The sequence below is a fragment of the Clupea harengus genome, chromosome 21 (genome assembly GCF_900700415.2).
Source record: "Clupea harengus chromosome 21, Ch_v2.0.2, whole genome shotgun sequence".
In the NCBI taxonomy this organism is placed as follows: Eukaryota; Metazoa; Chordata; class Actinopteri; order Clupeiformes; family Clupeidae; genus Clupea; species Clupea harengus.
In genome coordinates, this window is record NC_045172.1 from 13,530,191 (window position 1) to 13,546,365 (window position 16,175).

General features: G+C 42.4%; 1 protein-coding gene across 2 annotated transcripts; it reads left to right on the top strand.

Annotated features, from left to right (window-relative positions):
* The first annotated feature begins 5,247 nt into the window (after positions 1 to 5,247).
* Positions 5,248 to 15,956, top strand: LOC105911796 (follistatin-related protein 1-like). Of its 2 annotated transcripts, XM_012840631.3 has the most exons (12): positions 5,248 to 5,362; positions 5,851 to 5,883; positions 5,968 to 6,021; positions 11,137 to 11,238; positions 11,467 to 11,596; positions 12,331 to 12,363; positions 12,481 to 12,611; positions 13,437 to 13,555; positions 13,923 to 14,035; positions 14,195 to 14,305; positions 14,409 to 14,512; positions 14,749 to 15,956. In XM_012840631.3, the coding sequence occupies exons 3-12, from the start codon at positions 5,968 to 5,970 to the stop codon at positions 14,791 to 14,793; spliced, it is 942 nt and encodes a 313-aa protein (XP_012696085.1). In that variant the 5' UTR covers positions 5,248 to 5,362; positions 5,851 to 5,883; the 3' UTR covers positions 14,794 to 15,956. The 2 variants fall into 2 exon arrangements, with proteins under 2 accessions (XP_012696085.1, XP_031414868.1); XM_031559008.1 differs by lacking the exon at positions 5,248 to 5,362 and having other exon boundaries at positions 5,776 to 5,883; positions 14,412 to 14,512.
* The last annotated feature ends 219 nt before the right edge of the window (positions 15,957 to 16,175 follow it).

The window sequence follows — 16,175 nt, forward strand, 5'->3', positions numbered from 1 at the left end:
GAAAAAAAAGAAACAAGCAAAACTTTGTACTAACTTGTAGTCCATTTTGCTCTTAGTTGCATGCGAGTATCACCTTTTTGCAAACTGTGAATGAAGCCAATAAAAGGTCCGGTGTGGTCAATGTGTCAGTGTTAGTGTCTCTTTCTCTCTCTCTCCCTCGCACACACACACACACACACACACACACACACACACACACACACACACACACACACACACACACACACACACACACACACACACACACACACACACACACACACACACACACACACACACACACACACACATACACACACACACAATCATAGTGCCTTTTACATTAAAAATGAAACTTCCACAGGTGGTGGAAGATGCAGTTGGTGTTCTCTCCCACACACTTACACCATATGAAGCAGAGGAGACAGGGTGCTGACAGAATTGGCAAGGCTATGCAAAGTATGCAAAGCTATACAATGACAATAAAGGCTTTCAATTCAATTCAATTCAATTCAATTCAATTCAAGGAAAGGAAATGAAAGGAAAGGAAAGGAAAGGAAAGGCACCAGGATCTCCCCTTCCAGCTGACAGTGATGACACTGTTTCACTGCCCTCTGATGGACACACTCTAACACTACAGCTGAGGCAGTGGTGTTTACTTCTGATGGTAACGGAGGAGAGCTGCCACCAGACACACATTCACGGACAGGTATTACATTTTTACAGGGGGGCACAAATGAGATAAACTAAATTGACTGTTGTAGCGTTTAAATGAACACTTTTAAGCATTTTGAGATGAAAGGACCATAGAAATGTATGGTTTTGCCTACTGCAACTAGTGACTTCCAGGATGGGCCAGGCCCCCCAATAGCCACTCATGGTGCCAGGACTGTCCCCAAATGGAAAACATGCTGTGTGGCATCTATGTGGGTCTGCAATAATTCACAAGGCAGTTGTGGCTATTGTATGTGTGGGTGTGAGGGGGTTATTTTGATGATGAGTCTGGTCAAACCTTCACCACAATTGACATTCCAACCTTTCAAGAAGGTTTTCAACCAGTTACACATCAAGACAACCCTGTGTGTGTGTGTGTGTGTGTGTGTGTGTGTGTGTGTGTGTGTGTGTGTGTGTGTGTGTGTGTGTGTGTGTGTGTGTGTGTGTGTGTGTGTGTGTGTGTGTGTGTGTGTGTGTGTGTGTAATGTGCTGAGGAGCCCTCCAGGGGGACCAGAGGCCTGGCACTGAGCATTTGTGAATTGATTATTGGAGTTATGTGTGTGGAGGGGTCTGTCTTTCTGAGTCTCTTCTTGAGTTTCTGCATGTTTTGATGCAATCTTGTGATTGTGCCCTGTTGCTGTGTTCAGTATCTGTGCCAAAGTTTCCTGTGGTCTGAAACTCAAGCATATAGTTTGATTATCTTTCAAAATATTGAAATTAGTCATATTTCCATTAACATCTAGATTTTTAAAGTGAACTGTTATGAAAGTATCTTTGTATAAAAATGTCTTTGTCTTTGCAGTAGTTGTAGGCCTACTGAATTGCTGTTAGTGAACATTTACTGACCGAGGTATTCATGAATTTCGGAAGAAATAGTATGTACTTTGTATCCACACTTTGGTTTCCATGGTGATGTGGTGAAAGAGTTAAGTATGCTGAAAAACTCTGCACTGATGCAATGCAATGTCAAACCAATAAAAAAAAAACTGACGCATGCTGCTCAACACGAACTTGCACTCACAACATGTGTGTGTGTGTGTGTGTGTGTGTGTGTGTGTGTGTGTGTGTGTGTGTGTGTGTGTGTGTGTGTGTAGTACACTTATATACCACAGACCACACCTGTGTGTGTGTGCATGTGTGTGTCTGTTTCTGTGTGTACTCAGGAACTGAGGGTGTGAATAAACATTTCCTTTGACTCAGTGAGATGAGCATGGCTGAAGGTCTCAGGTCAGTAAGCTTTTCGAAGAGGAAAGGTTATCTTTTTATCTGCAAAGTTCTATAATCCTCTAAAGGTTTCTCTGTTTACCTCTTCAGCTGTCCTCTGTCACACTTTCTGTGTTTAGAATTTTTTTTTATTATTATTTAGAATTTTTTTAAGCTGTCCTCTGTCACACTTTCTGTGTTTTCAGTTTTTTTTTTTTTTTTAACTAAGTGAGAGAGGGGAGAGTGGCTCTCTTATCGACTTACTGTATGGTTTTAATGTGTAGCCAGTTACCTGCAAAGACAGAGGTTTTAAACAGGATACTTCATAAATCACAAAACAATTCATTTTTTTATTGAAATGCTTATTTAACTGCTGCTCACTTAAAACCCTCTCTGAATTATCAACTGTTAAATGAAAGACTAAACTGGACAAGTAGCAAACTGTTTGGTGTCCCATTGGTATAGCGGTGGTGGTGTAGTGGTGATGGGAATCATCTGGATAATGGGCATCTTCGTCTGGTTTCATACCCAGGGTCTCTCCTGCAGACATGAACAGCACAGAGAACCAGGATGAAGGTGAGTCCAACCAGGACCGGAACTACAGTATTTGTATGAGGACGAGTAGTGTGCTTACACACACACACACACACACACACACACACACACACGCTAAGACAAACACAAACACACACACACACACACACACACACACACGCTAAGACACACACAAACACATATGTTGGATGTGAAGTGTTTGTGGCACTGGGTATGTGAAACAACTGTTTCTAGAAAAGGCTGTTCTGAAGTCAATTTGCCGTAACTAGTTTGTCTTGATAAAAAGTTGGGCTATGTAAAGTTATGTTGGCCATAATTTTGTCATTTCTTTATTGTTCTGTTTAGTCTAAATTTAGGCAGCAAAAAAAAGAGAGGTCTAAGAGTTCAGTGTTTTATACGTTTCATCTTTTGAATCAGGTGAGGTTTCCATGATATGATTCATTCAAGTTCAGTCTGTATTTTGGATGGATACAGCTTTAAAAAAAAAAAATTGTATTTGTACTATTACATTTTATAGAAATGCACAATTTCTTAATCTCTTCAACACAGAAGTCTACGTACAGTAATAATGAGCCTTTCCTTCTTCCATTGAGGGTATTGCCATGCAGTTGTATTGTCTGTTTTAACAGCTTTTCAGACTAGTGTTGATTATGGGTGTGATCAGTGAGAACATTGCAAGACACAGAGTTGCATCACACACGCAGTTTTCATAGAACACAGCATGTACACTAATCATTTGCATTTGTTTTCTGTGATTGTTTTTAATGAAAAACAACAAGGATGTGTCGGTACCAAGGACCCTATCAGTGTGCTAGATGTTTGTGTTTAATTTGTGTGCTAGTGGACAATGTTTGTTTGGGGTTAGTAAAAGGAGTTTGTTTGTTATTTTTATTTGTCCATGCATGTGTTGTCAATGGTATGTTATGGTAAAGGCTATTATTATACTGTGTTGACACGTGTTTACACACAGTAGTGCAGAGGAAACCCTTGTCTCTGCAATTCATGTGAGATTTCTCTGAGTGGAGCTTCTTCTTCTTCTGGGCCCAAACTGACACTTCTCTGCCATCAGAAAAGCAAATACCAGACTCAGCCAACAGGAACTTACTTAGTCGTTTTTCTACCCACAAACACCACAGGCTACCTCCCGGCTGAACTCTGCACGACTTTCTGTGTGTTTCTAATGGTTAGTTGACTCCACCACAGGCTTGAGTGGATACCAAGGTTTCAGGTCACGGGGATGGGTGGTATTTCTGGCTGCCATTGCTGTGGTCGTCACCACTGTTCTTTTATACTCTATCATCCTTCAACTTTGCAAATTCCGTGCAAACAGGTGATTTGACTCCATTTCCCCTTTCTGTCAGAATACTTCATGAGAGGGAAAGTGCATTGTTTACTGAGGATGAACAGGGTATGATTCAAATCATGCACATTTCTAATTTACAGGACCGCCCAAGCTGCACCAGAGGACGAGACACACACCCAAGCTGCACCAGAGGACGAGACACACACCCAAGCGGTATTTCACTTAAACTGGAATTCATGTTCATCTACTTTAGTTCATTGATATTAACACACATTATCATTGAAATATTATTATTTTTAATTGTATCATCACACACCATATCATGTACCATATTCACATTGTCATAGTACTAATACAAATGATCAGCTCTTTGCATACACAAATGATAAGCTAACGGTTTACCGGTAATGGTAAAAAAAAAAAAATGCTATAGGCATGTTGACAAGGACTGGGTGCACTCTTGATTAATCCAGTGAAGTGTAAATTCATACTGTGTAATGAATCTATGTGGGATGTAATGAATCTATTTTCTGGTGCTGTTTGTAAATTAACAGTTTAAAAATGGTTTTGTTCTTTTAGGAGTTGGTGAGGAGAGTGAACAAGAAACAAGAAAGAGGTCACAGCTACCAGGAGAAAATTAACCCTCTATACGACACAACACACATAGTCTGGAACACAAACCCTAAGCCCAACCATAACCCTGACCTTCAATGTTACCCTATCTCTGAGGCATAGACAGCAACACCGCAGCCGAGACACGCACTTGAACTGGCTCCAAATAGCTTGACTTGGCTCTTTGGAGGTTTCTTTCTATGACAAAGATTTTATTTTATGTCCTTTTCCCATCATGTCAATCTTTTTTCTCATAGTGTGATAAAATGTCATCAAACCAACTTCAAGTCCTCTTTTGTCAATATCTGTTCTATCTATCTATCTATCTATCTATCTATCTATAGCAGGGCTTACATACCATTTACTGGCATGACTGAAAACCTGAGCTCATGGGCAGATATTCCATTTCACTGTTGGGGGGGACAATAAACAGAAAAATCTCTCAAGAGCAATTCCTGAGAGGGAAACAAAATATGCCGTCAAAAGTGCTCTTGTACTTGTATTAAATGCATAGAGGAAAACCGTATCACTGTTATGTATACTAGGTAATTGATTGGTTAATAACTTAAGGGTTAGCATGTTTGAATGTTTTACATACATTATGAAGTCATTATATGTTTAACTGAACTAATCTTCAGTAGCTTTACAAGAAGTCTTCTTCAGTAGTTTTACAAGAACATAACACTCAAAATAAGTACAGTTCTAAAAGCAGCAGAAATACAGTACTTAAATGAGTAACCTAACTAAATCAACCAAAATATTCTTAAAAAAATATACGATACCATACCATTTACGATAAGAATCCCCTTTCCAGATGTGTCCATTTCAGTTTAAAATCCAACAGGGGGCAGTGTTTTACACGCGACGAAGTGTGACAGATAACTGGCCATTTATTTTGTACGATATACTAGAACGGACATAGGAGGCCTGCACATTGTCATGAGTTTCATGAGGTGTAACTCATTTAGGATTAAGAAATTTGCCGCTGCAGTGTTAGTGAGTAATGAGATACATTCTTCTGTTATGAACATGTGACTGACAACCATGAAATTATATAGCGCATAAATGTGATTGTTATGTTCACCTTGTACAAACCACACTTTGACATACTGGTATTTTATACCAGATAAGACTGCACTGTCAGAATGAGTGATATCAAAAATGGCGCCTCAAAGGTTTAGCTTTAAACCCTTAAGAGTTCCAAACTCCAACCACAGAAGCACGAACCTTAGAGAAAGTCTAAGAGACCTAACTATAACAGAGTAACAAACCGTTCGGGGAAAATGTGTTTGGGACCTAAAGTAGACATAATCTTTGTAAACTACAGAGCAAACGTGAAAACAATATTGGAGTTAATCAGGATACCGTTCGTATGCGTCACAGGCAGAGGGAGGGGTATCTTCGGGAGCTCAAATTTCTCATCTAACGTTATTCTCACCTCTTTCACCCTTTCGCTTGGGCGCTTCTCTCTCCATCTATTCTAGATCGCCATCTGGTAGTCGTCGCTCTCCTACAAGGTAGCTACTTGACTTCAGCTCTACTTTTCGTGAGTAACGTTGTTACTTAAAAAAACAATAATTTAATTTTGTTTTTTTACACAGATGCTTCGCTTAGTATCTCTCCTCCTGATTCTGTGCTCATCGTTTCACGCAGAGGTAAGATCATAAACTTCTGTGACACTCATTACACGTATCAAGAGAGACTTGTGGTAATGCTTACATGTGTTACATTTACTGCTACAATCTTTGAAGTGTATTAGAATAAGTAATGATAGAATAATACAAAATGTCATAGTCCCGTATTTCAAACAATTTGATTTTTTGATTTTTATTGCTGGAATTATTGTAAGCTGCGAACTTCGAGAACTTGTTGTACTGTATGTACTGTAATTTACTAATTTACTAGACCGGTAAGAGTCTGGATGTGTTCATTCTCATTTACCGGTCCATCAACAATAAGAACACGGCACATCTTTGACGAAGTAATGTCTTGCACTCCTGTCAGTCCTAACAGTGTCGCTAACAGTGTACCAATGCTCTTCCAACAACACATAGACCCTCCTTTAAATCTATATCAATGTGATCTTATTGCAGTTTGGAGAAGTCCCTTTTCTGTTGTTTCTGTTGTATAGGTGCAACCTCCCTCTCTCTTTCTCACTGTGTGTGCATGTATGTGTGTTTGTGTCTGTAATGAAGTATTTGTGTGGCTAGTTGAGTCACTAGCCTGTTGACACCAGCCTCAGAACAAACATCACAGGCACTTAGGAAATATACACACACACGCACACACACGCACACACAGACACACACACAGAAACACCTGGGCAGTATCATTACAGGGCACACTCAAATTGTGTGTGTGTGAGTGTTTGTGCATGCAAAAAGATGTGTGTGTGTGTGTGTGTGTGAGAGAGAGAGTGTGTTAGTCAGTCCAAGTATTTGAACAGCTGGCGACAGCTCTTTCTGGGGTTTTGGCAGCTTTCAGGTGTTGACAAACAGATCTGTGAGACAGATGTGAGTGCTTGTTCATGTGTTCGCCAGAAGCTGTTTCAGGACCAGTCACACCATGTCAGAGCAACCCCTCTGAATGTGTGTGTGTGTGTGTGTGTGTGTGTGTGTGTGAGTGTAGCAGAGTTGCAAAGGCTTAGTCATGCCAAACATGATTGCTAGTTTTGTGCATGTGTTCATCTGCTGTGTGTTTGACTGTTAGGTGTCACCTTTCATTCCTCTGACCAGTCACTCATGCTGGCTTAGTTATTGCAGATTTGAGAGACAAAGTGAAGAACAGAGATGACAAATGACTGTCTTTGGTTGTCTTGTGGCTATCCTTCTGCTCTCTAATCCAAACATCTGTTAGACATTACTTCAGTTCTTACTTCCTAGAAGTGTGTGTGTGTGTGTGTGTGTGTGTGAGTGGGTGCGTGTTTGTATGTGTGTATACACGTATCATTCCATGTTTGTGCGTGTGTTTGTCTGTGTGTGTGTGTGTGTGTGTGTGTGTGTGTGTGTGTGTGAGAAAAGAGATGCACACAGGCCCGCTAGCCTGTGTCTTATTCCGTCCTAACCTACCTTTTCACTCTCTGGTCCACCCTGGGTTCTTGAATTGAAAAGGAAGTAGTGCTTGAAGGTGCATTTCAGTCACACACACACACACACACAGACACTGATAATTACCAAGTGTGAATGTTATTACCACCCTAGTCAGTTATTAGACACAAGGCAGGCATGTAGTTGAGCACATTCACCAAGGAGCTCCCTCAGGCAGACTTAGTGCTCTTGTGTGCATTTGTGTGTGTGTGTGCGCGCGCTGATTTGAATCCAAGAGGTATTCAGGGAAAGGGAAAGAACTGATGTACCTTTTCATCCTTGCAGTGGTGTGTGTCTCAAGGGTGTAAGTGTGTGTGTGTTTGTATGCATCTGTGTGTACATATCCATGTGTGTTTATGTGTGTGTGTGTGTGTGAAAAGAGATGATTTAGTGGATTTTCTGGGTATGCAGTGGTGCGTGTGTCCTGGCTGTGCAGAAGAGGGTTGGGGATGGGGGGACGGGGGGGGTGGACACTGATGGTCTCTGGTGGCAGCAGCTGGTCTCAGACGGGTCAGTGGCTGGGGGTGGAAGCGGTGGGGGCTGTGGTGGTTTGGGTCATCTCTAGCCTTAAAGGCATACAATGGAGGACCGGGTGAGACCACCTGCCCCTAACGAATGTTAAGGGTGGTCATCTCTCATGGGAGATCTCTCTCTCTCACACACACACACACATACACACACACATATTCAGCTGTCATCTGTCACTCTATGCTCATATGCTTTGTGGGGTTCATTTGTTGACCTGCTCAGTGTGTGTGTGTACATGTGTGTGTGTGTGTGTGTGTGTGTCCTACGCCCAGAGTGCTGAGGTGCTGAGGAGCTGAGGTAGGGTAACAGGGTAGGGTAACACCTGATACACACACACGCACACACTTCCAGTGAGAGTTAGCTCTGCATTCCTGCCATTCCTCCAGCGGTCAGCAGACATGGAGTGGGTCAGCAGTCTGCTGGAGTCCCACACATGCACACACTCACACCTTCTGTTCTTATTAGCACTCACTGATCCATGAAGGTGTGTGTGTGTGTGTGTGTGTGTGTGTGTTAGAGATTTAGTCAGTCATAAGGTTCCATTTAGTCATAAATTGTTACATTTGAGACAGAAGTGCATTTGGTTCAAACTTAGTTTTATAGAAGTGATCTGCAGTATGGTATGCGCTGATGCCATGCGCTCACTGCTTTTGTTTACACGCGTGCGCGCGTGTGTGTGTGTATGTGTGTGTCTATATTTTTTAGATTGCTAGTCAGTGCACCAAATGCAAAGACTGAGCTGTGAGATTGTCTTTAATCAGCGCTCCAGCAAATAGTGGCACTCCTCCCTCTCCAGGACAACCACCTGATCATTATGGGTATTAAAGACTGTGACAGACAGTTAGATGTAGACACACACACACACACACGCACATATACATCACACACACGCACGCACCCATAACACACACACACGCACACACACGCGCACACACAGAAAAACCCACGGCGTGTGGTACTAGTGTGTTGTAGATGGACTCAAACCCGGCTACTGAAAAGTGAATTTACAAGGTCTGGACATATGCTCACATTCCAGGGAAAGCCCTCCAGGGATTGTTTACTTTCCCTTTCACAAGTTCCATCTGTCTCTATTACTTTATCTCCCTTTCACACGGTACATCTCCTTCGCTTGTTCACTCACATTCCCCCTCTCTCTCTCTCTCTCTTTCGGCACCTCTCCTGTCTTCTTTGCACTCACGCCATCTCCCCTCTGCTCTGGAAATATGTGAGAATGTGTGTGTGTGTGTGTGCATGTGTGTATGTGTGTGTGTATCGGTGTCTGATGTTTTTTTGTATGTGTTTTTCCATGTATCCCCCCTCCGAGCTGTAGGCTGTGTCATAATTCATCACCTCTGGTGAAGGAGTTCAAAAACAGACAGAAGTTAATAAGCAAACCATGTGTTTGTGTGACCATGTTTGTACATGTCTGGATATGTTGGCATGTTTCTTTTGTGTTTTGTTTGTGTTTTGACTGGTTTAGTGGTGCAGGCCTCTCCAGGCAAATCTTTCTCTCTCTCTCTTTGTCTTTCTGTTTCTCTCTCACACACACACACACACACACACACACACCAACCAACCAGCCAACCTGATAGATCACTGAGCCAGCTCTCCTGTGGAACACTGATTCTGCTGCTCCCCGGAATGTAGCTCGTCAGAGATGACGGGTGAGAGGTGAAGGGTCAAGGGTCAGGGATGAGGACAGATGGCAGCATGTCCGTGTCTGAACCAGCTGCCGCAGGTGCAGACATGCTGTCTGCTCTGCCCCTCCAAACATGTGGTCAAACATGATGACCACAGACAGGAAATCTGCAGACTGTCTATATAGTCATCAGTCAGTATTTCTGCAGTAATTTTTGTAATATAGTTGTATTGTGTTAAAATGGCATTGTTTCTATATTAATATATTCTTACGAAAAAAACTAAAACTGTGTAAACAGTGTGTGTTACCATGGCAATATGGACTTCCTCAGGCTGGTCTCTCTTCTTCTTTTCCTGGACTTTTTTATTAGTTTTTTCTACTACTTACAACAGTAGTTAGCCATTATTAAAGCCCCAAAGGCAAGGTGTAGACACTCCTATTTGTGATGGAGCAGGGTGAGAATCTTGTAAAAAGAATCAGTGAGAGAGAGAGAGAGACAGAGGGCATAGATATAAAAAAATAAGAGAGAGAGGGAGTGTGTGTGTGTGTGTGTGTGTGCTGTTGACATTTCCCTATTGTTGTAAGTGTACTGCTGACTTTGTTGGTAGCCATCTGTCAAGCTAAAGGCTGGAGGTCTGTTTCTGTCAGTGTGTGTTTGTTTCTCTCTTTCTGTCTGTGTGCATGTGTGTTTGTGTGTGTGTGTGTGTGTGTGTGTGTGTGTGTGTGTGTGTGTGTATGTGTGTGTATGTGTGTGTGTATGTGTGTGAGGGGCCAGTGTCTGAGGGCATGTGTTGGATATTGTTATGCTAAGTGGAGCTGGCAGGAGGCTTTTACTGAAGGTGAAAGGTGAAGAGCTCGCTCCCATCTGGGAGACAGTGGTGCAGTCTGGTGTGTGCCTCTGTGTTTGTGTGTGTGTGTGTGTCTTTGTGTGAGTGCGTGTAAGTGTGAAAGAGGATTTAGTCTGGACAGGAAACAAAAGAGCAGCACTTCTGTTTCTGCTCCAAGTGCCATGCTGAACCAAAGTTTTGACGTAGATTCAAGTTCAAAATGTTCATCCTAAGTGTTCCAGAAGCTAAAGTGCTTGTGAGCGGTATAGAGTAGTAGAGTATAACATATAGTAGTTATTGGTGTGGTTTTCAGAGAGTACTTATACTGCTTTGGATAAAATCTAAAATCTGTAAGGAAGCGTTGTCTTGTTTGGTTCAAAGTGCCTCCTTTCACTGTCGAGGCACAATTAAGTGGCCTTCACATTACATTTTTTTTAAAGACTTGGTACAAAGGTTAAAAATGGTTAAAAGTCCCCCCTCATATATTCAGTCACATCTGTCTTTTTAACTGAATGTTGTGGAAATAGCGCCATCTACTGCCAAGCATATTTAGAACATCCGCCTAACACAACTGGGATCTGCTGTATGTGCTTGTAACTGGCACCTGGCACGGTGAGTTTGAATATACACTCTGTTTTGCACAGCCCATCAGATGGTTTTTTTTTGTCTGCTTTTGTTCTTTGTGTGTAGGAGGTGTGGAAGAAGTCACAGGTGTGTGCAAATGTATTCTGTGGTGCTGGAAGAGAGTGTACTGTCACAGAGAAGGGACAACCAACCTGTCTGTGTGTGGAGGTGAGGCAGATGTTTGAGGCGCACACACACACACACACACACACACACACACACACACACTCACACTCACACTCACACACGTATTTATTCACACACACAGCAGAACATTTCTGATGTTAACATGCACAATAACACACATTTCTAATCTACAGGCTCAGTGTAATGTATATGAGTATAGTTGTATGTATATGTTGGGTCTACAGTACTGTATGTATGATCTGTCATCAGTTCTGTAAGCCCAACAAGCGGACAGTGTGTGGCAGCAATGGGAAGACGTACCGCAACCACTGTGAGCTGCACAGAGACGCCTGCCTGACCGGAATCAAGGTGCATGTGGACCATGATGGACACTGTGAGGGTGAGCCTGCAGCATGCACACCCACATACTATACTCACAGACACACCTACATACTGTTGTAACACACCCACATACTATACTCACAGAGGCACCCACATACTATACTCACAGACACACCCACATACTGTACTCACAGACACACCCACATACTATACTCACAGACACACCCACATACTGTACTCACAGACACACCCACATACTGTACTCACAGACACACCCACATACTGTACTCACAGACACACCCACATACTATACTCACAGACACACCCACATACTGTACTCACAGACACACCCACATACTGTACTCACAGACACACCCACATACTGTACTCACAGACACACCCACATACTATACTCACAGACACACCCACATACTGTACTCACAGACACACCCACATACTGTACTCACAGACACACCCACATACTATACTCACAGTCACACCCACATGCTGTTCTAACACATCCACATACTATACTCACAGTCACACCCACATACTGTTCACATACTGTACTATACTTACAGTCACACTCACTAACAGGAAAAATCAAGGTGCTCAGTATTCAGGTACTCATTTGGTTACACACAACACACATTGATTTCACATACATAAAGTAGTACACTCTACTCACACACATAACTATAGGATCAAACTATTTATAAAACAGTTTTATATACTGCTGTCTTTGGAAGGATTGTTATAACCTGCAATGGCCTGGTTCTCATTATGTTACAGAGCGGAAGACAGACAAGCTTGCTACAAGCCCCAGTAAGTCTCAGTTACACGTATTAAATCCCAGCCAGTGTTTACACACATGTAGAAGCATGTAAGGTTGCAGCGGAGACTAATTGTCCTAATCTCTGCTGTCCTGTGATGTGTGCGCAGTCGTGTGTTACCTTGGCGACCGTAACGAGCTGCGTAGCCGTGTGATCGAGTGGCTGCAGACAGAGGTGGTGCCTGGTGGCTGGTTCTCCAAAGGCTCCAACTTCACAGATGTCCTGCTCAAGTACTTTGAGGTGTGTGTGTGTGTGTGTGTGTGTGTGTGTGTGTGTGTGTGTGTGTGTGTGTGTATGTTTGTATAGTTTCAGTGCAAATGTGTGTATGCTTGTGAGTGTATATTTGCATGAGAGAGAGACGGCAATAATAGTAAATAAAGGTTTCTATATTTGAACAGCTTAACTTCAACTTTCAACTTAATTTCATCAATCAGTTAAACTTAAATATTTTATCAGTTATTCAGAGCTCTTGTGTAAAATGGATCAAATCTAGCCAGATCAAATACGGTTTTATGATGGTTATGTATCATTCCATTCTTTGGATCAGTTCATGTTGTTGTATGTCTGTTGTATGTATGCTAAACAGTAGGCCATAACCATATTATGTAAGTACAAGGTAGGCTATGAACTCATACTATGCTGTAAGAGCACTGCCATATTTAACTTGACCAGAATTTGGTGTTAAGGGTTCTTGTTTTGTTTTTTTGGCATCAAGCCACAACCCCTTGCTGTAACTCCGACCCCCTCCTGGTGTGTATGCCCCACACTTTGGGAACCACTGCATTAGGGGAAGAGGCAATGTTTTAATCCATTAGTTTGTGCGTTCATGCACATTCACACATACCTGTGTTTGTTTGTCTCACTGTGTGCGTTTGTGTGTGTGTGCATGGATGAGTAGTGGTAGTGGTTTAGTTATATGTTAGTGGCTGAGGTGTGTGATAGGGACTGACGTGTCTTTCTGTGGTGGCGATGTGATTGGCTAGCAGAGGCATGGGCAGTGACCAACGTGTGTGTCATTGGCTGACCTCTCCTTTCTCTGGTCCTGTCTGTGAATCATCCTTACAGAACTACGATAATGGAGACTCTCAGCTGGACTCCACCGAGTTCCTCAAATTCGTCCAACACAACGAGACAGCTGTCAACGTCACCTCCTACAACAACGAGGAGAACAACCGCTTGCTCAGGTCAGACACACAGGCTCACAAATATTCATAGCCCAAACTCCAAATTCCTCCTTCATTTGTGAAAATGTTTGCTGTTCCTTGTCACAGACACTTTTACATGACAAGATAGTACACTACATTGTATAGCATTGCTCGGGAGCAGCATTCAACCAATCATAAAATGTATCATCACGTGGCGGGCACTGCCAGTGATACTAGTGCTTTGACAAACCTGCGTTCAGGTTCTGATGTTCATTATCACCCTGATAAGGGTTATAGATCACAGGTCACAGCTGTACTTGTTGTGTCTGCCCCCTGCATGTGTATGAACTTGTGACGTTAACCCGTCTCTCGCGTGGGCTTGTCACATCTCATGGTGCGTGTGCAGGAGCCTGTGTGTGGACGCCCTGATTGAGCTCTCTGATGAGAATGCAGACTGGAAGTTGAGCTTCAACGAGTTCCTGAACTGCCTCAAGCCAGACTTCAACCCTCCAGAGAGAAGTAAGATCACACACACTGTCACACTCACAGGCACACAAACAGATACATACATACACACCATCGCAAGAATACACATGCAGCACACACACAGTGATTCTCCTTACTCCTTTACCGGATCAGTCACACCTAATCCGACGGTCTCTATCTCTCTCTTTCTAGAATGTGCTCTCGAGGATGAGACTTACGAGGATGGTGCCGAGACACAGGTGGAATGCAACCGCTGCGTCTGCGCATGTGGCAACTGGGTCTGCACAGCAGTGACCTGCGAGGGTGAGTCTACCTGCATCAGCCTCTCTTGCACCAAGTTGTTGTGTTGAGTTTTTCCGTGTTGTTGTTATAAACCCCTAACATGATATGTCCGTTCACTGCACAGCAGCCTCAGATGCACTGCCTGCTCTGGAGGAGACTGAGGGAACGGACCAGGAAATGACAGAAGAAGAGTGGACCAGAAGAGTGGCTGAGCTAAACAAACTTCAGGTGAGTGATAAGAAATTAAAATAAAATAATAATGAAATTATAAATAATGAATAAGATAATGAAAATAAATGCCCATCAATGGGCCAGAAATATGTGATGTGGAATTTCCTGTAAGAACCTAACACTAAAGAGGATACCCATTTGATCCTAATGTTTGACTCTGATTCAATCTGATTTCGTGGTAGTATCCTAATCAGTGTTCTATCTCTATCTGCCCCGTTATCTGCCCTCCCCAGGAAACCGTGGAGACCATGAAAGTGAGCACTAAAGAAGTTGCGTGAGGAAAAAGAGGGATGAATGGCAGCAGTGAAAGGAAAGAAAGAAGGACAGCAAAAGAAAAAACGTTTTGTGTTGTCCTTCGCCAATCTTGCCAGTCTGGCGGGCAGACAGCGGGTGCTGAGACAAAGAGGAATATTTAATCGATTATTGGTTCTTTTTTATAATGTTTTAATTGTATTGAATTTATTTCATGTGTACTGTTACATATATTATTTTGTATTTTGCATTATTGTTGTTGTTATTATTATTATTATAACTCTTATTATTACTTTCATGTGAGGGGAATGTGGCACATGGTACATCCTTGTAAATCGGTGGACAGATTAGCTATTTGATGTTCATTTCTTTTTTCATATTTTGCTTTCCTTGGTGGACAGACTAGAGCAACAGTAAGAGGTTTGACATCAGACACAGAAAGAGCTGTCCTTGGAGGAAATAAAAACATGGGCTTATCGGACAGCACATACCTCTGGCTACAAGCCCCATTTAGCCCACTCCATTCATCAGTCTGCACGTCAGAGCACAAATATTTTTTACTTTTCGATTTGATTTACCTGCTGTAAACCCACAGCCATATAGCAGTCGGAAGTTTGAGTCATCGTTGACCAGTGACCAAGGCCAGGCTTGTCTGTGCTGATAGAGATCTGATATGAAGGATGATGTGTGAACGGGCAGATCCCGTCAATTCTGATGACGTGGACACAGTACAGAATGTGTGGTGTGATAAAACTCCACTAAGTCAATCCAGTGACATCCAGTTCCATACTGTTACATCACTTTCTAATTTCATTAGATGGGATGGATGTGGTAGCAGTGTCTCTGTGCTAATCATTGTCATAGGTATGAACACTGCCAGTGCCAGTATGTGGAGCCTATTCAGTGGTTGAACTGGGTTTAATCCCACCAGAAAGTCAAAGATTATAATGTTCTAAAGAATTTACATCCGAAAGGGTGCTAGAGAGGGAGTAATGGGGTAACTGTAACTGTACTGGCCTCACTGAAACACACCACAGCTGCTGGACATATTGATAAATATTCAAACAGAAACATAGACTATAAAGTGTCAAACATGCATTTAGGAAACAATGTGACATTTGTGTTACTGGTGCCAGTGCACTAGTTTACCGTATTGTTACTTAACCAATAAACAGTTTCATACCCTGTCTACAGTGTCCGATATTGTGACCTGCATTGTATGTGTCTTAATAGTATTTTACGATGTAACTATCATTAGATTCTAGCAAAATAGTGTTACCAAAGGGGGCTTGTAGCTTTTTTTTCTCATTGGGCGTTTCTATTGATCCAGACTTGTCCAGTAACTGGCGCCGCCGCCCGTTTAGCACTATGCTCCTACAGCACAGTGACTGGTCCTTCAGGATGGTTA

Excerpts from the sequence above, each read along its gene's own strand:
- LOC105911796 (XM_012840631.3), top strand. The coding sequence starts at position 5,968 with ATGCTTCGCTTAGTATCTCTCCTCCTGATTCTGTGCTCATCGTTTCAC. Across the intron at positions 13,556-13,922 it reads GAGAACAACCGCTTGCTCAG|GAGCCTGTGTGTGGACGCCC; the intron begins GTCAGACACACA and ends GTGCGTGTGCAG. Across the intron at positions 14,513-14,748 it reads CTGAGCTAAACAAACTTCAG|GAAACCGTGGAGACCATGAA; the intron begins GTGAGTGATAAG and ends TGCCCTCCCCAG.